This window comes from Felis catus, chromosome D4, assembly GCF_018350175.1.
Source record: "Felis catus isolate Fca126 chromosome D4, F.catus_Fca126_mat1.0, whole genome shotgun sequence".
Classification (NCBI taxonomy): domain Eukaryota; kingdom Metazoa; phylum Chordata; class Mammalia; order Carnivora; family Felidae; genus Felis; species Felis catus.
In genome coordinates this window covers 59425991-59448499 of record NC_058380.1, presented here as the reverse complement: position 1 = coordinate 59448499, position 22509 = coordinate 59425991, and the positions used below count along the sequence as shown (strand labels likewise).

The following is a 22509-nucleotide window of genomic DNA, read 5'->3' as shown; positions in this document are numbered from 1 at the left end:
GCTGAAGGTCACTTGCTCCCTCTGCCAGGGCTGCTGCCACAAGCTGCCATTTACCAGGCAGACAAAGGGGGATTTTCCCTTCCCCTGGGTTTATAGGCCCCTCAAATGCTTTACATTCCAGGAGCTGGGAGAGAGAAGAGGCTCCTGTGGTTTCTAATTAAACCCACAATTTAAATAACAATTCATGTAACCCCAAGGGTTGAGAGAAATGCTAACCTATCCCCTCTCCAGAGAGGCAGCTGGGTGGCCCTGGCTGGGAGGCTGAGTACTTGCCCTTTGCCAGATGTGACCAAAGGGGCAAAGAACTCCACGGAGGTCACAGCAACTTTGCTGTGGGGCTAGGGTGCTGTGACAGGGAGTGGGTTTCCCCACTAGTAAGTGTGCCCCTTTATGAAGCTTAGAAAGTCAGAAATGGGAGGAGAAACTGCCATGTTTACTCTTAGCCCAAGAATTTTTACTCTCCTCCGGGGAAAATGTGGAACTTTGTCTCCAAAGTGTTCACATCCCAGATTCTCACGTGCTCCTAGGACTCCCCTCCCTGCCCCCGCTGCCTACCCCGAGGTGACTCTGTATTCGGTGGAACTTTGCTGTTTTCTGAAATGCTGACAAGTGAGGAGGCCGAGAGAACAGCCCTGAGAGGCAGAGGATATGGCTGAGGGTCTTAGTCAAGCCCCTTCCCTCTCTGGACCTCAGTTTCCCCATCTGTTACAGAAGAGTCTTCCAGTTTATTGCTTCCGAGCCCCTTTCTGACCATGGCAGTCTATGGGTCCCTGAGCTGCTTTTGTATTTTCTTTGGGTCTGCCTGGGGCCACGGTCATGTTTGCAGTGTGTTGATCTCACCAAATTGTTGTCTGATTACCCAAGGCATGCTTGTGTTCCAGATTGGGGGAAGATGGAACGCTGAACATAATTATCTCTAGGCAGGCTCTTCTAGGCCTCAGCCAGCACCAGGAGCATGTCAGCATCTCTAGGCTTTGCTATCTCATTTCCAACTTTCCTCCATTTCCATTCCATTAAATTGAGCAACTCACATTCCCCAAAGACGCCCTCCAGGTCCTTGCCTTTGTGCTTCCCTACCCAGATGCCCTTCTGTTCTCATGGCTGTGCCCGGAACAGCCAGGCTGCCTGCTCAGAGGCCCCTCCCTTGTAAGGAGCACTGCCAGTGTGGGTCTCTTTGTTAGGGGTACGAGAATTGGAGCTCCCTAAGGGCAGGCACCAGCTCTTTCCTGTCTCCACCTCCCCCTCCTTGCTGGTATGAGGCAGGCTCCATTTATGTTTGTTGGAACAAAGCCTGGTTGTGAACAGAAGTGAAGCAGAAAGCCAGAGGTGGATTCACACACTCCTGCCATCTTGCTCCCTGCAGGTGACCATTGCTGATGACTATTCTGATCCCTTCGATGCCAAGAATGATCTCAAGAACAAAGCAGGAAAGGGAGAGAGTGCTGGCTACATGGAGCCCTACGAGGCCCAGAGGATCATGACAGGTAAGCAGAGCTGCTGGCACAGGGACTCAGCAGGGAGGCAGAGGGGCCGCTCCTGGCAGGTGCCCAGCCAGCCTCAGCAGGGGAAGGTTTGCACTTGCCCCACGGTGGTTGGAGGATAGTGCTGTGTTGAATCTTCACTACAGTTCACCAGTTCATGTCTCACCTACATCAGGAAGAACCTGGCAGGGCACACTGAAAGTCCAGAAAAAGTACAGGGCACCAAGTAACAGTTACCCAAGGTAAGAACTAAAAAAATACAAAAGGAATTTCTGCTGAAGAAAAATACAGCTTTTGAGATCGAAAACTTAGCCTGGAGCTTCCTAGCAGCCAGGGCAATCAAAGAATCATGCTGGGTCATCTTACTTTCAGTACCTAGTAGAAGAAGGGGGGGGGGGGTGGTGTTCGGTCGTTGGGGACAAAATTATCCCTGGCCCCACACCAGGAAATCTTTGGCATGTAGCTGGAAGCAGCATTAAGTCCTCTGGTCTACATGGCAGGTTTATAGAAAATACAGAGACTTTCCCCACTGTGGCTGTTTTCCTGTTGGCCCCAGATGACAAAACCTTGTCCAAATAGTCATGTGGGACCCAGAAGAAAGTGGCTATGTGTGCAGTACCCTGCTTAGGGCATCTTTAAGGAGTGAATGGTTATGAGGTGTCTGCCATCTCAGACCCTTGGCATGAGCAGGCAGTAGGGAGAAACCACACACGTGGGTCCTCCTGGCTCAGGAGGATGGTCCAGAGACAAAAGAATAGTCCTATGGATTGGCCCCCTGTGACCCCACACCGGGCAGGAACATGAACAGGGGTACCACATGAGACTAGAGTGCAGGAGCGTGGCCAGTAGCAGGTTGGGAGCCGCTTTGACTTTTGAGGCCTAGTGAATTGGTGCCCTGTGTGTCTTGGGATTTGGGTTACAGATGCCACTTTCTAAAGTGGCCCTCTTATGGTTTGCTTGGTGTTCATGTCTTTGGGTACATTCTCTTGATTCCTCTCAAATTAGAAGAAGAAAGGGAAAGGAAGCAACATTGAGCACTTAGTGTATGCTGCGCCCATGCCGAGTGTAGCTCATAGGGTTGAGGAGACCGCATGCAACAATTGCTGAAAAATACGGGTACAAATCCAGACCCTGCCTCTAAGACTCTGCCTCATGCTCTCCCGTTCCTGGGTACTGATTCTCTGGCCACCAGTGTGGCCTCCAGAACACTTAGCCACTTTGCAAAAGGCTGAGGCAGGGAGTGATTAGACCAGACTTCTGTAGGGCCTCCTGCTGTCTCCTGATCTCTGCTGGGAGAGTGGCCTCTGTGGGCAGCAAAAGGCAGAGAGCTGGGGCTGGCGCCTGGCGGAGGGGTGGCCTGCTCTCCTCCAGCGACTTAGGGAAACAGGTCTGCTGGTGGAATCTTGTTCACCTCAGGACTGTAGTGATACCCACTTCCGCTGCTACATGCCATCATCTCCACCAGGTTTGGTGAACTGTCAGCTCTGTGGGAGCACCGGGGGCATGTCAGTCCAGGGTTAAAGGAGTGGTGGTTACAGGAGTGACTTTGGGACCCTCTGCCACATTCAGATGTCAGGCAGCAAGGGATATTCAAGGCCACTTGAACCCAACAGCCTCATCTTATAGATGGGAAAACTGAGGCTACAGAGGGAGAGATACTTGCCTGAAGATACATAGTAAGTTGGTGGCAGAATGGCAAGTGTGGCCTGTGCTTGGCAGGGCAGTCTGTGGGGTGGAGTCCTGGAGGAAGTGTATGTTTGTGCTTGATGCTGGGGTATCCGGGACACAAGGAAATGGCGGGAGCCATCTGAGGCTGGAACCCCCGCCAAGCTCCAGGCTCTGTACTGGGCCCTTTGACATATATACTTTTAAGCCTCACCATGTCCCTGCAAAAGGAAGTAGTGTCTCACTTTACACATGAGGGAAACAGGACAAATCGCTTCCCTGGGGTCACATAGGTACAAGTGAGGGGCTCAGACCTACATCTGCAGAACATGGGACTGGGGTGGAAGGGCACATCTGGGAATCCAGACATTGTGGACACGGCTGTCTTTGGAATGGAGCTGGTTCCTCCTTGGTGTATCCGTGGACCTCAGTGTCAAGTAGCTGCTTAGCTGGACAGAACTGTTCTGTGGGACTTTGGCTTTTTAATAAGACACACCCACGGCAGCTAGGTCCAAGGCAGGGCGGTTTGATTTAATTAGAGATCTGTTAAGATCTTATGCATTCTGTCTCCAAAGAGTCATCCTTGTGTTTGCTGCTCTGCACTCTCTTCCTAGCTTACAGGCTATGCCCAAATTTACCCACATTTTCGGTTTCTAAGGAAATAGGTGATTAAACAGGACGTTTTCTAGCTGTAACGACCTTACTGCAGCTCCCTTTGACTCAGAATTCTTTGTGTGTAACGTCATCGCTCTGACTGATGGCAGGGAGAGGGGGCTGGGGTGAGCCAGTGCTGTGTAAATGTTCTAGGAAGCAGCTCGTCAGGGGAGGGGGGGCAGTGGATCACGGGGTGCATGCTATAACATTTACGTGTGCATGCAACTTCTAGGAACAGGGCAAGCGTCTTTGGTAGATAGGAATAACCCTGTTGGGAAGAACATCCCCTCTCTGCCTGAGATGGTATACCTCTCTGTACTACTGCAGAAGGAACCCAGGTGGAATCAAGCAGATCTGAGATGGCCACTTGCCACCTGAATGACCTTGGGCCTCAGTTTCCCCGTGCAAAGCAGTAGTCTTAGAGCAGGCAGTTGGTCATACTTCTAGCTGTTTGGTTTGCAAACTGGCTGTTTGAGCTTTGGCAACACATTTTGTGCCTCTGTTTTTACCTATTTGTGGAGGTAGCTGCTAGGCTCTTGTACTTGTTTACAGCATTTGATGTGAATTCTTGTTGGATACTCACCATCACTTACTTTCTTTCTTTCTTTCTTTCTTTCTTTCTTTCTTTCTTTCTTTCTTTCTTTCTTTCTTTCTTTCATGTTTACTTACTTATTTTTGAGAGAGAGAGAGAGAGAGAGAGAGCAAGCGCGCACAAGTTGGGGAGGGAGAGAGACAGACAGAAAGACAGAATCTAAAGCAGGCTCCAGGCTCCAAGCTGTCAGCTCAGAGCCCAACACGGGGCTTAAACCCACGAACAGTGAGATCATGACCTGAGCCAAAGTTGGACGCTTAATCTATTGAGCCATCCAGGCTCCCCTCACCATCACCCTTTAAAGTGTAGCTGCCCGTTTTACTGATGCAGAAACTGAGGCACAGAGAGGTTAAGTAAGTAGCCAGATAGTGAGTTGTGAGGCTGACTGTTGAGGCCCTATTTCAGCCACTGTGCAGGACGTTTTGTCCAGGGCCTGTGCAGCCCTGGGGTGCTGCAGCTTGATTTTCAGAACCCCCCTCCTACCCCGGGTGGCTCACACAGCCTGTGATTAGCTGATGGGGTTTTGTTCTTGCCTCCTTGACTCCATGCAGCGGGTGGATGGGGGAGGCTTTGGGGAGGTGTGCTTTTGTGAACAGAGAACTCAGCCCAGCCCCACAGGCTGTGGTTGCAAAAGAGGGTGAGGAGAAGTGCACCTGTTTCCTCAGGGGCTCGTCTCACCTCTTCCCTCTGTCTGCCTCAGTTTCCCTCTCCATAGATTCCCCTTTGTATCACCCACAGGAATTAGGTTCTGGTTCAAGATGGAGGTGAAGCTCTCCACAGAACCTCACAACCCAAATGCCCATGAATTGCCTGGGCTTCGCTCTCTGCCCCCATTGCCTCTCTCATCCCAAAAGCAGCTTCAGAGGTAGCTACTGAAAACCCAAGGGCTCTGTGGAACCCAGTGGGGAAGCTCGTGACCCAGTTCAAGCTTTCCTTTTTATAGGTAGAGAAACGGGCTCAAAAAAAGTCATAATCCTTTTGAGATGTTTTTGAACTTACCAATTAAATATGAAGCTGTCCTGTGAGGCAATGTGTTGCCCATCCCTAGAGGTATCCAGGCAGAGGCAAAACAGCCCACATTGAGAGATGACATAAAGATAGTCAAGTAACAGATGGGTGGTTGGCTCAAGCCACCCCTGAAGTCTGTGTCAACCGTGAGTTCCGAGATGTCATGATTCACTGTGCATTGCATCATCATTAGACACCTAAGACCAGGCCTGTGAAGGGAGTACCGGAGACCAGCTCTGAATAGGAAAGGATCTGGCAGCTTCCTTTGTCAGTGCCAGCCTGGCTTGTGCTAACTATACAGCCCTAATTCCCCTTTTCATCTTGCACAACCCTTCTCTCAAGGTCAGATTCTGGCCTTGGCCTTTTCCATGCCATCTGGGCCTCAGTTTCCTTCCTGCACCAATGTCTTTGGTGTCCCCAGGCCAGCCCTCTGTCCAAAGCCCTACCTCACAGCCCATTCTTACCCTCTTCCCTGTGTCTTAACCCCAGGCTTGAGGGCCCCAGGCACATGGAGCCTGCTGGTTTGGTGAGAAGGGCGCTGGGCTCCCAGTCAGGCTGACTCAGGTGCCTGGTGGGCCAAGATGCTTAGCCTCTTGATAGCCACAGTGTCCTCATTGTAAAATAGGGCACACAACACTGATGTGAGTCTCGGGTGGAAGAACATGCTGCTCTGCACACGTGTATGAGAGTATTGTTATTGGGGAGCAAAGGGCCTATTTGGGCCTTCACTTGGTATTATGTACTATTGAGTTCTCTGGCCATTCCCTGTCGGGGTCCCTGCCCACCTGGAGGTAGGTGGCCAAATCAGCAGGATAGTGGAGCAGGTGGTCCTCAGGCCCTCTGCAGTGCATTTGGTCAGCCGAACCTGGAGCCCTTGCCCTGCCCTGTTGTGTTGAGACTTGACCATGTAAACTAGGCACATACTGTCACTGCCTTTAGGAATATCTATGAAGAAGGGAGACAGGCATGGACCCAGGTGGTCAGTGGTGGGTGCATGGAGATGAGTGGGTCAATCTCCAGGAGCTCAGAGGAGGGGTGAAGGCTTCCGGTTTGGGCAATCCAAGTGAGATGGGAGGGGAGAGGTGGTAGGAGGTAGTGATAAGAGCTGGGTCTGGCAACCCAGGCAGAGGGAAGGGCTTGAGCAAAGGCATGGAGGCAGGCGTGGGATCTTTCTGCTGGAGAGGAGTGGCAGGAAATGAGGCTTTTGATAGGATAATGATAGGAAAAGCACATGGAGCAGGAGCTTAGTATAAAGACTGATTGGGTCATGAAACTCTAGTTGACCTAAAGGTGCAGAATATTTCTCAACTGGGACCCTTTCTCCCCAGGCTTTCAGCCCAGAAGTTCTCAGAGGTACCCAAGGTAGTGGTGGTGATTGGGATGGATGGTGGCCATTCACTTTTACAGAAAGGCTTCTGTGTGTGCCAGGCACTTCCCCAAGGACTTAACCATGATTAGCTCATTTATTTTTTTTTTTTAATGTTTACTTATTTTTGAGAGAGAGAGAAAGAGGGAGTGCGCCAGGGAGGGCAGAGAGAGGGGGATACAGAGGATCCAAAGTGGCCTCTGTGCTGACAGCAGAGGACCCGATACGGGGCTCGAACTCACAAGCCATGAGATCATGACCTGAGCTGAAGTCGGATGCTTAACTGACAGAGCCACCCAGGTGCCCCATAACCATGATTAGCTCATTTAATCCTCACAAGGAGCCTGTAAGGTAGAGGTACTTCCAGCATCCCCATTTTACAGACAAATCTGCTGAGTCTCAGAAAGGTTAAATAAGCAGCGAAAGTAGTGCTCTTAGCTGCAGCTAAAGCACTTACATCTGTCCTATACTCCCAAAGGGCCTACAGAAATAACTGGGAATTGTACCATTACTTAGGCCCCTTTTTTAGGTCTGATTCCCCCCACCCTAACATTCTTTAAAAAATTGTTCAAAGTATCATTTTGCAGGATGAATCACATAAACATTACTTGAAAGCATTTTCCCATAATTTTTATTATTATAAGCAACTACACATTAAAAAGTCTTTAGCATGTTTTTATTGTTAAATCAACTTTACAGCATAATAAGAGGAATTTAAAAGTAAACCGTTTCACACAGAACCCTGCTGCCTAGATGTGGCTGTTTTCCTTGCTCACAACTTGCCTTCTGCCCATTTTTCTCCTATATGCTAGTAGATACCGTCAGATAAAGCCAGTCACAAATTTTTTTTTAAATTTTTTTTTTAATGTTTTTATTTATTTTTGAGACAGAGAGAGACAGAGCATGAGCAGGGGAGGGACAGAGAGAGAGGGAGACACAGAATCTGAAACAGGCTCCAGGCTCTGAGCCGTCAGCACAGACCCCGACGCAGGGCTCAAACTCATGGACTGTGAGATGATGACCCGAGCTGAAGTTGGACGCTTAACCAACTGAGCCACCCAGGCACCCCAAGCCAGTCACAAATTTTAAAGGCAAGGGGGTGGGGGGAGGGACATCCTTTTGTATCTTCTCATCCTCTGGTACAGCGTCTTCTAGTGGCAGTGCGCTTTCTGAATGATGGTATGTACCAAGTTCAAGTGTCTGTGTTCCGGCTGTGGCATGTTTCAGGAGGAAGGAGGCAGACAATGTGAGTCTGGCTCTGCCCTGGTCTACTGTGTGACCTGAGGCAGGTTGCTTTTCCTCTCTGGGCCTTCATTCCTTCATCTGGGAAATCAGATTTTGCCTTCTTCCCTGGGCACCATGAGGGCCTTTATAAATTCTTAGGTTCCCTGCTCCTGTGGTCACACTGGGCTTCTCCATCCTGGTCAGGACTGTACGTCCTTTCACCCCACCCCCATTACTTCCACATGGCACCAGCCCAGATCTTGCCTGACACCCTCCCAGGAGCGTGCATACTACGCTCTCTGCTCTCAGGACAGACAGAGCTGAGAGCTACAGGTCTGCACCTTGAAAGACCAGCAAACGCTTCTCCGAGTCTTGACTAGGTGTCCAGGAGGTCATTTCTGGCCACCCCACCTGAGATTTCCACCTTCCTCGTGTGTTTGACGCCATCTCTGCCCCTGATTCCAGGCAGTGCGGTTCTCCTTCCCTGTTCTTCCAGTGGCTAAGAAAGTAAAGGGCCTTTCTGTCTGGGCCCCTGAGTCCAGGCCCTTCCCAGCTCTGCAGTTCCTGTGGACTCTGCTCCCAGAATGTCCACGTATTGTGTCTTCCTCACCTCACCTGCTCTGCGCAGCTCTGCTCCACAAACCATCCCCACGACCCCTCACTTTCACTCCCCTCCCACCCACCTGCCTCGCCCCCTGCAGGCCCTGTGCTTCACACCCTTCCCCCTCCCTGCTGCCCTCTCTCCATGCCGCTCCAGGCTGCAGCCAGCCCTGGTGGTCACAGCCCTCCCTGAGCTTGGGAGCTGTCAGGATAGAACTTTCCTTGAAGAGCAGTCCTTTTCACCCAGCATCCTCTTTCTGCTTGAGGCGCAGAGAGGAGCACGAGCTGGCCAAGGTCACACAGCAGCGGGCTGCGGAGTGGGTCTCCTGACTTCTAACCTAGGGCTCCTGGGCCTTGTTTTGAAACCTGCCCTTCCACCCTCTTGCCTGGCTTGTCATGGACTGTGCAGAGTTCCCTGGCTGGTCTGTCATTTACCAGAATGACCTACCTACTGGACGGGAAGGAGATAATCAAGTGTAAATAGATTTTGTATTAGTCACCCAGTGGCTTTCCTGTTGTTGAGAAACAGCCGGCTCACACACCCAGCCCAGTGGTGCTCACCTGAGGAGCTCTAGGCCCGGGAAGCAGTGAGCTGGGGGAGTAGAATGCTGGGCAGGACTGAGAGCAGAGAGCGGGGTAGCCTGGGTTTCCATGGTGACCACTGGGCCCACTCTAGCAGCCACTTTCCTATTCTCTCACTCCACCTGGCACCTATCCCTTTTGGCACTACCCACCCCCTCCAACCCCGACATCCTAATCCCCTCACCCCCCTACCCCCCTGCCCAAAGCTTGCCCACCTTTTCAGGAAAGTTGCAACAGGACCGGGACAGGCCTCAGAAAGCTGACATTTATTGGCAGCACACCTGCTGTGTGCCAGACATTTGTTCCTGGTGCCCCCCATCACAGGGGGGAGGTTGACAAGGATTGATATCTGTTGTATAAAACAGGCAGAGAAGAACGTCACTGGCAAGAGACAGAAGAAGGGGTAGTACTGTCCCCTGAAGACCAGTACAGACCGCATGGAAAGGGTGGCATTGAGCAAGGCCACACTTAAGGCCTTGACTCAAAATGGCCTTTCCTGTAAGGCCTTCCCTGGCCACTTATCTTAAATTTCAACCCACTCTCAACACTTCCCACCCTGTTTCTCTGTTTTATTGTGTTCCTTAATACTGGTTACCATTTAGCATACTACATATTTCACTTATCCTTCATCTTGTGTTTATAGTCTGTCTACCACTAAGACGTGGGCTTAACTAGGGGAGAACTTTGTTCCCTGCTGGAACCTCAGGACTAAAGCAGTACCTGGCACAAAGTTGGTGCTCAGTAAATAGTTGTTGAATGGATGAGCATGTTAATTAATTCTAGGGACCCAGGGCTGATGCACAGACATGCTGGGTCCCCCTCAGGATCCCAGAGACCTCCATCCTCCTCTGAAGATTGCCATAACTGGAAAGTCTGAGTGTAACCAGACTGCTAAATGGGTGGGGAGTTGGGGAAGGAGCTGGTTTGGCCTTTGGGTGGGAGTCAGGCCGGTGACTCTTGTGCCTTGCTCTGTCTCAGAGACCAGTTCTGTGTCCATGCTGGAGGACTGCATGGGGGTGTCTCGTCGTGCCTCTTTTCCCTGCCTCCCTCTCTGGGCTGAGAGCTCCTTGAAAGAAAGGACTGGGTCTCACCCATCTGCATTTCTCTTCTGGGCCCAGTAAATATTCACCAATGCAATGACTGAGTGTAAGAATAAAAGTCTATATGGAGAATAAATGAAAGAAAAGGAAGCAAACAGTAAACAGTAACCTGCTGTAAACAGCCTTTCCCATTTTGCCAAGAACTGCTTGCCTAAAGTCACGGCGCCTTAGGGAAGAAAGTGTGATGCATTCAGTCACTGCATGGCTGTTTGTGAGTACCTGCTATGTGCTGCTGTGTACACGTTCTGTGTTCTGGGAGCTGTGCAGTGGACAGAACAAATTCCCTGTTCTCATGAAGCTTATATACGTCAGCATCAAGGGGAAAGTGTTATTGAACTGTGATTCCTATACACTCATTTCTGGGAGTGCTGGGACAGGAAGGTCTGTATCCAAGACTCTGCTGCCTCCCCTGATCACAGCAGCTCTAGGTTACCGAGGCCTAGAAGTTAGAATCTTGCTCAAAGTCAAGAGCAGAGTGGAGACTTGTCCCCAGGGCCCTGGCCACCCTCAGGAGGCAGGATGGTCTGCATGCTGTCTTTGGGGAATGAAGGGCACAGCCTTGACCCAATGGCTGGCAGCTGTATTCCTCTCTTTTCCTAACATTGGTGCAGGCCAAGACTCTGGGGGTCGCCATGGAATTTTCTAGAGCAGTGAGTATCATCCTGTGCTGTGGCACCCAGCCTCATAGGTGTGAGGGCCCACAATGCTAATTGCAGTATCCTGCTGGACACTTGGCAGTGAGGGCCCAGACCCCCAGCAAATCAGCCCCTAAAGCCTTTTCTTTCCTGGCAGCTATGAAAGAAGTCAGCATTCTCCTAAAGGTAGAAATAAAGGAACAGGAACTGGAAGAAGAGGAGCTCACCTCCCCACCTTTGCCCTTTGCCTTTCAGAATCCCAGAGACACATTAAAAGATCTGAAGGCACAGAAACTGTTGATAATGCCCATCCAGAAATAGACTAGGGAGACTTGTGTGGATCAGCAGCCTAGCTCCTGGCATCCTTCAGCCACCCTACAGCACCCTGTGCAGGGGGCAGACGTAGGAGGCTGTGGGGAAGCACTGCCTATTCCTGAGCAGAGGTGTGAACGTGTTAGGAAGTTGTTCAGGAAGTTATGCCTGCCTGGGTGCGTAGGATGGATTAGAGCCGAGAGAAGCCAGAGGCAGGGGGACTGGTTCTGTGGCTGTGTGGCTACAACAGTCATCTAGGCCAAGGGGTGGGGTGAAAGAGCCTGTCAGCCATTGAGGTGCAGTGGATGAGAGAGAGGGAGGAGCTGGGATTCTGGTGAGTGATGAGAGTGTCAGTTACCCCAGAAGGGGAAGGACAGTTCTTGGGCAGAAGTCAGTGGGTTCAGATGTGGGCACTTTTGCATTCAGATGTTCAAGAGGGTCCTGGAGTCAGGTCAGAGGGGAGCCCTGAAGTGCTCCCAGTGCCCTGGGGAGAGGAGCTGGTTTGCAAGGGCTGTCCAAGGAGACCACAGGCCACAGTTCCTGCCCCTTCAGAAGTCTGAAGAAGGAGATTCAGTGATTTGCCCCACACCCTATTATTTGACTAATTAATTAGTACTCTCCTCTAACTCGGGCTCAGGCTGGCTTTCTGGAAGCTTATAGGGATGACAGAGGGCTGTATTTAAGGGCGCCTTTTGTAGATTATGCCAGGAATCTCCCTAAGGCTCTAGGAGGGAGCAGTATGATTATTTCCATTTTGCAGGTCAGAAAGCTGAGTCATGGAGGCTGACTGGAACCGTGCCCCATTCTGGACCCCCCTCTCCCTGCAGGGCCTCTGCCTGGATGTATGAGGGAGGGATGCTGAGCAACAACAGGTTTGCTGAGGGGTTTTTATGCAGTCCTTCCACCTCCGGGGTAACTTGGCAGGTGTCTGAGGTTCAGTTCCCGCCGTCACCTCCTCCCCCTCCTCCCCCTCCTCTCCCTCCTCCCCCTCCTCCCCCTCCTCCCCCTCCTCTCCCTCCTCTCCTTCCTCTCCTTCCTCTCCTTCCTCTCCTTCCTCTCCTTCCTCTCCTTCCTCTCCCTCCTCCTCTTTCTGCCTTTCAGCTCTCTCTCACCTGGCTTGGTCCAGGTGTTTTAATGTGGTACACTGCCTCAGGTCCTTTCCCCTAACAGGCAGCATGAGCATAAATAAGGAAAAGGCCGCTTCTGTCCCTTCCAGAGCACAGGCTTGTAATTATACCTGGCAGCCTAAAAAATGATGCACTGGGAGAAGGTCATCTCCCAGGGCCTGAGCTTCATTGTGGGTCCTCCCTGTTGTAGCTACCACGATCACTCTCTGCATAATCACGCTGATACAGCACTCAGTGCGCTACATCGTAATTCATCTGCCAGCCTGGGGGCCCCCTGGAGGGTAACGACCACAGGGCTTAGAACTCTTCCCCCAGACTGTCGGCGCCCAGTGTTTGAGATATTGGCCCGGACCTTTCCAGCAAAGAATGTCCCCAGGTCAGAACTTGCTGGTTCTGGTAGAGTGTTGTGCAAATGATCGTAAACTCTTCCCTGAAGATTAAAGGCTATCTGGGACTTGAACTGGGTGTCATTGCCTCCCTAGCCAGCTTACCTCTCAGTCCTTGCCAGCAGGTCCACATGCTCCTCCCTTGGGTCCTGGGCTCACCTGTGCCTCTGTAGGCTCACACCTGTCACCAGGCCTCGAGTCCCTATGAGGGGACTGGCACATACACACATGTCCCTGAGCCCCAACCACTGAGCCCTCCGTGAAGCCAGCTTATCTAGCATCCCATTACCAGATTGGGGGTCTTTTCCAGTCGGCGTGATCCTTGTTGCCCTCCTGTGGCCCCCATGTCACCACCTTCCCCTCCTTCTCCACCCCCCCGCGCCCCCCCCCACCCCCCCGCCCTGCCCCAGCTGACTGTCTGATCCCTACTCGTCTTCAGCTGTCACACTTTTCTTCAGACTAGCATCTTGCCTGTGAAAGCTGGGACAACCTCTGACCTGACCCCACATGACCTTTCCAGCCAATAGTCCTGGCACATAGTGGGAGTGGGAGAGAGTTTCTCCTGTTGATTTCTTCCTTGCTTGGCTCCACCTTGCTATCTTTGCTCACATTCTGCCCTTCCCTTCTAAAACCCACCTGGCCTGCCAGCTTTGGATAACCTTCCCTTGAAGCCCTTCTGCATGCTTCTGCCCTCACAGCCCTGCTTCTTGCCCCCACAGATGCAACCAGAACTGGACCGGTTAGCATTCAGTCATGAACCTGGCCTCGAGAGCACCCATCCTCAGCCTCCCCAAGGCCCAGGCAAGGCCGTTGCTGGGATTGTTTCCATTTCACTGACGAGAAAGCAGGATTAGAGGCCTGAGCAACTGTTCTGGTCACAAGGGAGGATTTCTGGCATCCTGGGAGCTGTGTTCCAAAAGCCAGGTCAGGTGGGGTAGGGGTAGGATCGCTGGCTGAGGGAACTCCATGGGTCTGAGCATGGTGGAGACAGGGACAGGCAGCTGTGGGGTCAGACAGGCTGGCTCCATGGGGGCCAGATCCTGCCCTCCTGAGTAACAAAGAGCAGAAGCCTAAAGTGGGACAGGGGCCATAGCGGCAATAACTTTACAACCTAGCTGAACTGAAAAATAGTCAAGGTAGCTTTGCCCAGCATCTGTTGAGCCCCTGCTGTGCCAGGAGGCAGAGCCCACCTGGGCCTTGCCCCTAGGAGGGTCATTCTCATAGAAGAAGGTGGCCATGTGATGTGTAGTGGTAGTCAGTTTTTGAGGTAAGTCAGGTGTGGGCATAGGAGCTTGTACCTGGGAGCTGCGGGGGCGGGCATTGTCTGCCCTGCTTGGGTCAGGGGATGTGGGTCAGAAGAGAACTTCACCTGGACACTGGGCTGGCGAGGATGGTAGGAACAGAGGCAGCGAGGGGTATGGCCCAGCCCCATGTTCTAAAGGTAGACCTGGAAGGAAGAGCTACTGGACCGGCCTCAACAGGACCCCAGGGGGCCCCTGTGTTGTACCAAGGAGACCTTATCATTGAGAAAATCTCCCACCCGGGACAGGTGCTTATGAGGCTGTTGGCTCGCCCACCTCTGCCCCATCCCCAGCTCTACCCAGGCTGCCATGGAAAGGAGCCTTGTCGAATTGAGCCTCAAAGGAAACCAGGCAATGTTTCCATTATTTTCATAATTTACACCCAGAGATTAGGAGGAAAGGTTTGTTATTAATGTACTCAGCCTGGTTATCTCCTAGACTTGAAACCAATTTTTTTATGTGGACCAAGATTTGCTGTAAATTCCCAAGGCTCCCGGTGCTAATGAAAAGCTCTGGGCTGCCCTTTGGGCCCCAGCCCCACGCTCCACGCTCAGTCCCAAACATCGGCAGAGGTGGGGAGTCTCTGGGGCTGAGGCTGAGGTGGGATTGCCTGTGGTTCCGTCAAACTTTCGGGCCTCACAGCCTCCGCGGGGACTTGATGCCATGTTCTAGAGTCCCCGGAGCTAGTGCTGCTGACTCTGGCCTGAACTGTGTGTGGTGCTGTTGGGAAAGCTTACACTCAGGTGGTAAAACCTTTCCACTCTCCAGAAATCTTCCTTCATAGAGTGAGGAGTTTGGAGCCAGGACTATGTGGCTGCCCCCTTGTTTTATCGCTGAAGAAACAGAAGCCATGGGGGCGTGGTGGGGGCTGTCTGGGCAGGGCTGGAGAGGGCAAGTCCTTGCCCAGGCCTGCCTTTCGTCCCCACCATGTGGTTCCGTAACTGTTCAAAGCTTCCCGCAGCCAGTGTCCCCTTGCTTCTGGGGAGTTCATTACCTAGAAACGACCTGTCTTCTCTCCTTTGTGAACTCCTGGGGCTTTGCAGTGGCTCACACCCTTGGGAGTTGTCACCCCTGTCCAGTCATGGGGGAGTGTGAAGCAGACCCTCCGCCCGCCTCCCCTCCATGGATGCCCCATCTTGGTGGGTCCATCTCTCTGCCGCCAGGGCCTCATCTGCGGGGAGTGATGTATTTTCCCTTCCAAGGCTTAAGAGTCCAAGGGAGGCATTTTAGTTTCGGGAAATCTGTTGGCCTGCATATATTTCTTTTTTTTTTTTAATATGAAATTTATTGTCAAATTGGTTTCCATACAACACCCAGTGCTCATCCCAACAGGTGCCCTGCTCAATATTTCGAATTAATACTGTCAGATTAGTTGACCTTCCTTTAATTTTTCTAGGACCTCAGCTATCAGTTATATGTGTGGGGTTATTGTCATATCAGTTAATGTTTACTTTTCCTTTTACTGAGTGCTTTCTCAGACATTATCTCATTTCATCCTCAGAACAGCCCTGGAGGCAGCCCTGTTCTCCTTGTTTGTAAGACAGCTGAGAAACTAAAACCAGAACATCAGGGCAGCCCACACAGGGTCACCCAGCAGCGGGCCCAAGGTGTGAGCTCCAGTCTCAGGACTCCTAAGTCCAGTGCTCCTTTTGCTGTATCCCCTCAGTCTCTGAGCCAGATCTTGCGGGGAGGGGTCGAGAGATGAAAGACAGTCACAGAAGCTCCTGCCCTCCAGAGCTCACAGAATGGAAGGGAAGGGAACCTCTTATCTACAGAGGTTTTGGTGGCTACACGTGGGAAACTGCCAAAGTGCTTAAGTCCTTGGTGGACACTGGGCGAGAGAGCCCTGTGTGCCAGCCAGTCCTGCTCTCAGGTCAGGGACTGCCTGTTGCCTCTGTGTCCCCAGCAAGGGAGGACTGCAGAGGACCCAGCTCAGAGAGGATCCAGCCCAACTCTCCTGGACCAAGCTTCCAGGTAAAGCATCCAAAGAGCTAGGCCCACACAAGCCACCCTCGGCAACAGGATAGAGCTGCGCAGGCTCTTCCCGTCCACAAAGAGCCTTGTGTGTTTTCGCACACAGGGCAAGAAAGCCGCAGTCGTGTCTGGAAAGAGCCCCGGGTTTGACACTAGACGCGGAGCTATAATTATCATCTTTAATTACACGACAGAGCCTCTGCCAGGGAAACGTGCTTGACGATTATCTCCTCTCCTGACAAGGGTGGTTCCGTCTGCCTTTGTAAGTACTGACATAAACATACACGCTCACTTGAGATTTCAAAATTATAAAGGGCCATTTCAGAGTTGCCTGCCGAGGACCTCAGGTTTCTTTTCCAGGAGAATTGGGTGAGCCAGGAATAAGCCATGCAAATGCTTTCTTGCCTACTGCTGAAAAAATAGTGCCTGTTTACCTCTGAGTTGACTTGATCTCTAAAACTTCAAGAAAAGAACAAGCCTTTTCCTGAAGACTTAAAAAAAAAAAAAACGAGAAAAAAATCTATGTAATAGTAATGCTGTGTTCACGTTGACACACTGAGTCAATCTGTGCTCCTTTGATTTTCACACACCCCCCCCCCACCCCGGGGGGTAGACCAGGCCTGTGGTGCCATCCCTGTTCTGTAGGGGGGATAGGAAGGCTCAGAGAGGGTAAGGGACACCCCTTTAGCCCCCGCAAGCTAGGCTTTTTGTGGTTCATTTTGTAAGCTCCCCCTACCCTCGACTTACTCTGGAGCCCAAGTCTGGTGAGTAAAGTTTGGAAGGCAAATGGCACTTGAGTCCCCAGGTGGACTGTACAGGTTAGCTGTGAGCTTTGGGCAGAATTGGTCTGCTGGGCTTCAAAGCAGGCCCACCAGACCAGGGGACACAGTGTAGGAGGCTCAGTGGGACACCTGCTATGCCATCTGTCCCCAACTGCTCTCCCAGAGGTTCCTCACCACAGCCACTCTCTTAAGACTTAAGGAGTGTCACCTGCCCACCACCCTGGGCCAAGGTGAAAGACAAGCTGCCCTCAAGACCCATGAGTACAGGGCCTCCCGACATCCATTTGTACCATAGTCACATGGGAAGTGAGGGTGAGGTGGGTGGGCAGTGTTGAGAATGCAGGTCCCTAGGCCCTGCCCCTTACAGGCTCTCAGTGGAGTCTAGGGACCTGCGTTTTAATACAGGGCTCCATGATTATGGAACAGACGGTCCCATGGTTTGAGAGGCCCTGCTTTAGCCTGGGGTCTCCTCAAATTCTTGAAGCCCTGGTCCCTTCTGCCGGCTGCATCATTCTCCCTGACTTCTTGGCTCATTCTCTTTTTTCCTCCATTGCGAGGGCATGGACATCCATTCTGTTGTCTCCTTGACATTCCACATACACATCCTGAGCACCTGGGGCTGCAGAGAGGCGCAGAAATCCTCACCCTGCGAGTATGGGCCGAGAGTGTGGGAGTGAGGGCCCAGCTTTGCAAGACCATCTTGTTAGCTTCGCAGAACTGCGATCTTACAGCTAGAACCGTGTAAATCTTTGAATGACCAAATAGAGCAGGGCTGGGTGCAGGGTGTGGTGTGGTTAGGGGTAAGAATCTCACCATCTCAGCAGCTCATCCCAACTCATCCACTGATTCCTGGTTTGAGTGTGGGTAAGGCGCTGCCTATGCCTCTCTTGGGCCTTAGTATCCCCGTCTTTAAAGTCAGAGTTCCAACCTGATCCTGAGGTGACTTTAGTGCTGACCTATTCCAGTGGTGTCAGTAGTAGCAGTAAGACACCTGGAGCCCTCAGTTCCTACTAAGCTCAGGGACAGGAACTCCCGCAAACAAAAAGCCTTTCGTGTTCTGACTGTTGCGTTTGGCTAAGTCTATGGGTGTCTTTCTGACCAGGTGACAGTATTGGCAGATTCCACCCAGCACCCTGGAAACTTGTTTCTGAGCTAAAGTCACGCTTGACTCCCTAGGGGATCTTTTCACAGAAGCCTGCTTCCAAATGGAGCATAATTTCACTGTGCCCACTTAAAAAAATTTTTTTTTCTTATGTATTTTAAAGAGCTGTCATTTTGTACATGCATCATCCTAGTAAACAGGAGCAGCCCTTCAGCTTCTGGATACCCTATTAAGTGCAGCAGTGTCTTTCTTCCTCACAGGACAGCTCTCAAAGAGGGAAGCCAGATAGGGAAGGTTCAAGGACCAAGTAAAGGGCTCCCCTTCACTGTCACCAGATGATTTTCCCAGGCATGGTCTTTATTATTTTCCTGCTCAGAGACCTTCAGTGGGTCCCACAGATCCAAGTGCAGACTTTCTAGGCCTTGCTCAAGCCTCACCTTCCTCTGCATCCAGGGTTCCAGGCAGCACCCCCAACGGCTTCCTGCTCCCCTGGGTCAATTCTCAATGTCAGCTCCTCCCAGCAGCCTTCCCCAGATTCCTCACTCCCACCGCTTGCTGAATACTTCTCTTCCCTCTCTCTCATTCTTTCTCTTGCTTCTGAGTCCCAGGCCAGCCTCTTGTCTCCACCAGCAGCATGGGCAAGGCCTGAGTGACTCAGTCGGCTCCTCAGAGCCCAGCACGAGGCTTGGCACTTGGCAGAGCTCGTTGAAACGGGATGAAAATGAGCTTCTCCTCTGCATCCGTCTTAGCCTTGTCTTTGAAGTTGATTTAATGGCTGCAAACATAATAATCATTTGGACTGTTGGATCTCCTATTTGTCCCTGAAAAATGAGCCCCCCCCACCCCCCCACTTCCAACACACACAAAAATGAATGATTTTGAGGCTATCAGAGCACGTGCTGTCCTGAATTTAAAAACAGGCAATGCAGAGGTGGCTGGCTTGTCTTGTTCTGGGGGGAAATGTTGTGAGTCTCTAGGGCGCCTGTGGTTCTGGGAAGTTTACAGTTTATGGAGCTATTCGTGGTCGGGAAGCTCAGGCCAGCAGGGTAATGGTCTGGTCTGGCCCTGTCCCTAGTGCCTCCCTTCCCTCCTTCCCCCTCCTTCCTTTTCTCCTCCCTCCTGCCCTCCTTCCTTCTTTCCTTCCTCCCTCCTCCCCTCCTTCCCTCCTCCCTCTTTTCTCCTCCCTCCTTCCCTCCTCCCTCCAAGCTGGTCACTGGCCTTGGAATTATTCTGAGATCTTAGAGCGATAGAAATGCTGTAAATCCCCATCACCTTTCCCTTTACAAGAATGCAGGTGAGCAGGGTACTGCTTTACAAGGGAGAGAAGCTCTACCACAGCAAAATGCAAAGTGCCTGTCACACAGCTTTCCTGCCTTCTGTTTCCCTTTGCTTTGTTGTATTCAATGGGTGCCATAAGCCAGGAAGAAACATAGCTCATATTTGTCCCCACCCTTGTTTCAGGGCCCTCTGTTCCTCAGCAGGGTCTCCAAGGCCCTGTTGTGCAATCTCCCTCTTGCCCTTGTCCCAGTGAGAAACTTCTGTCCACCGTGGACAAATTGACCAGCAGCCTTGGGGTAAAGGAGCAGATATGCATCTATCTGTCTGTGTGAAGTGAAAGGCATAGGACTCCAGGTATTAGACAGAGGAGGATGAAGCTGGACATCACCTCTGGGCTTCTCAGGGCAGCCACAAAGATAGACAATTTGGGGGTATCATGGCGGTACTCCAGGAGAGCTTTGTCCATTCGGTGGTCATTTTGCAGCCTCCCATGTGCCAGGCACCAAGGACACTAAGATAAATGAGACCCCGGGAGGTAGCCGTGGACTGGGTCAGGCATCAAAGTGTCTTAGACTTTGCTTCGTGGGGTGAAGGTCTCCACAGAGATGGCACAATCACACAGATTCCAAGGGAAGAGGCAGGAAAGGCTTCCTAGGAGTTGAAGCTTGACCTAAGTCTTAAAAGACCAGTGGTCCAGGAGGAGGGTATCAGCATGATGGTCCTGGGGACCCACCAGCAGGTCTCATAGGTCCCCATGAGCTGGGTCCTGAGGAAGCTCAGAGGTGGGTGCTGTGTGGCGAGGAGGGAAGGGATGACCTTGCAGGGGAGAGAGAGACAGCCTGTGCCATGCCCAGAAGTGAAGAGAGCAACCCAGTAGCCAGTGTGGCTTCAGCATCAAGGTATGTGGGGAGATGCGCAGCTGCCAGGTTGTTTGAGGGTCAGTTCCTGGAGGGCTTTCTGAGTCCCTGGAGGGAGATTGGGCCCGAGGTCAAGTTGGAAAGTTAGTCCAGGATATGAAGTTGAAGAAACGGAGTCACATAGCAGTTAAAGCCATCACTGAAAGAAATGTCTTAAGGCTTTGCGTGATTAATTGACATGTGAATTGGACAAATAATCAATGCAAGAGTGTGCAGCAATGGAGGCAAAACGCCTCCCCAGGGAGGCTGGGGTCATTACTTGAAGGAGGTAAGATCTAAGCCTGGCCCTGAAGGCCTTTGGTGTCAAAAGGAGGAGCTGAAAAGAAAGGTCATTGCTGGTCAGGGGGGGTAGGGAATGGGCTCTGACCTTGGCCGAGGGCCCGGCACAGAGTGGCGTGCTAATGTTTGTGATTCTGAACCTGTATAGCGTTCAAGGTTTGGAGAGTTAGCCAGTGTTAGAGAGATGAGGGTTTTAGACTCTCACCTAAGTGTTAGTTGAGTTATTTAAGAACTATTTAAGTACTTAAAATAAGTCTGTGCGGTCAGGACACCATGTGCGTTAATTCTGCACAGAGATTCTGCACACAACCCAGGCCTTGGGATCTGGTTTAGGGACCCTCCATCCAGGATCTGCATCCAATGGCTTCAAGGCCATTGTCCTAATATGCTGCTCCTGCTTCCTGAGCAGGCTTCCCCTGGGCGTCCCAGCTGGGCTCAAAGGTTGTGGTGAGAGCCTGGGACAGAGGTGGGCTTCAGATCTTCCTGCAAATTGAGATGCTCACCCAAGCCTATGGATGGGAGGCCACCCCACATCTGCTCCAGCGCATCTGTAGACCATGGTTGGCTGTGGGCTTACCTAATGGCTACAGCCATGGTAGCTTGGACGCTTTTCAAAACAGCCATTTTGTGTTGTCCACCACACACACACACACAAAAAAAAATCTTCATAAAGCACCCCGGTATGTATTTAAAACAGCAGGAGCTTTCTGGTGAACCCTGTAAGAAGAATTAGTTGCAAATTAAACCCCCAGGAAACAGAATGATTTGACCTATCGTATAGAACTGTTGGATGTGAGCCAATTAGATGTTGAAAGACATCTGCCTAAGATGATGATTTGGCTCTTGGAGTAATTGGTCTTAAGCCATTCCTTCTGGTAGATGTAAGGGAGTGCAATTGAGGGTCCTAACAACAGCGACCTTCTCCACAGAGTAGATAGGAATGACCGGAAATTAGCCAGCTCCCTTTTGGTGCATAACTAGGGCCCCTGCAGGTGCTGGTGGGTTTTCTTAGTACATTTGTTCTCCTCCTAGTTTTGAACACCCCTCTTCTCTATACTACTCCTGCCCTGTCCCCCACAAGATTACTCCTGCTATTAATTGTACTCGATGTTGTCCCTGAGGAAGGCAAGAGAGGCAGAGGGAGCCTTCTTTCAAGTGGAGATGGATGAGATTTTAATGGACTTCGGTGACAGGAGGCTCCTCAGCAGGACCCCTGAGGTTCTGTCCTGCCTCAGGCTTGGAGCACACTGTGACCATTGCCTTTGGAGGGGCATTTTTACAGACCGCAGCCAATGGCCAGCCCTGCTGAGTTGGTCGTGAGGCTCAGCACAGCAGAGACTTCTCCCAGGCGGCAGTGGGGCAGATGGCTGACACATCAGGCCCAGAGTCCAGCAGGTTTAAACACCAGAGGAGACCTTGCATTAAAGGGGAATTGAGAGATTCCGTGGGTGGGTGGGATATCTCTGGGGAGGCATAGCCTCTTTGTCTCACCAGGAGGACGAGTGTGGAGTCCCCAGTCATGTGGCCTGTGCCTGGTGCCTCGTCAGGGGGACGTGAGTGAAATCTGAAGTGTGTGTCTGCGTGGCGCGGCTGTAACGTGACAGCTGCCACCCTCCCCCCACTCCTCCTTCTTCCCAGCTCTTGCCGCCCCCGCCCCGTTTCCGAGTGAGGAAGCCTGTCTGGCAGCACCGACTCAGCTGTCATACCACATCAGTTTTTGTAGGTTCTCAGCTAGTGGAAAAGTGCCAAACGCAAGCAGATGATCTACTTAATGAAACGCTCAGGAAGAAAGCTTCAGTTCCAGTTATTAGGGGGTTCACATATGACATAAAGGCAGGCCTTTTCCCAGAGCCTTACCGAATTGTTCGTGCTAGATGCCATACAAAAACTGTGATGTTTCTGAACCCTGGAATCCGACCGTGGCTTCCCAGAACCTTGTCGCACATTGCAGGGTCCTTCGCTTTGGGGGCAAACATCAAAAATATTGAACAGTGAGAAGTTGATTCTATTTGTTCAGCATCAGTGAAAGGCACTGTACCCGACTGATACCACAAAAGAAAAATGAAATGAGACATCTCCTTGTGGACATAAACCAATTGAACAGCGAGTCATTTATACCAGATGTCAGCTCGAAATCAGGTTGT

The 22509-nt window shown here is 51.6% G+C and overlaps 1 protein-coding gene across 2 annotated transcripts in view; it reads left to right on the top strand.

The window, feature by feature from the left end:
* The window catches only part of SHB (SH2 domain containing adaptor protein B), a 136771-nt gene that overhangs the window by 48848 nt on the left and 65414 nt on the right, over positions 1–22509 (top strand). For both annotated transcript variants that reach the window (XM_023242467.2, XM_003995682.6), the window contains exon 2: positions 1364–1484. In XM_023242467.2, the coding sequence (XP_023098235.1) occupies positions 1364–1484 (121 nt within the window). The remainder of the gene's footprint in view (positions 1–1363; positions 1485–22509) is intronic.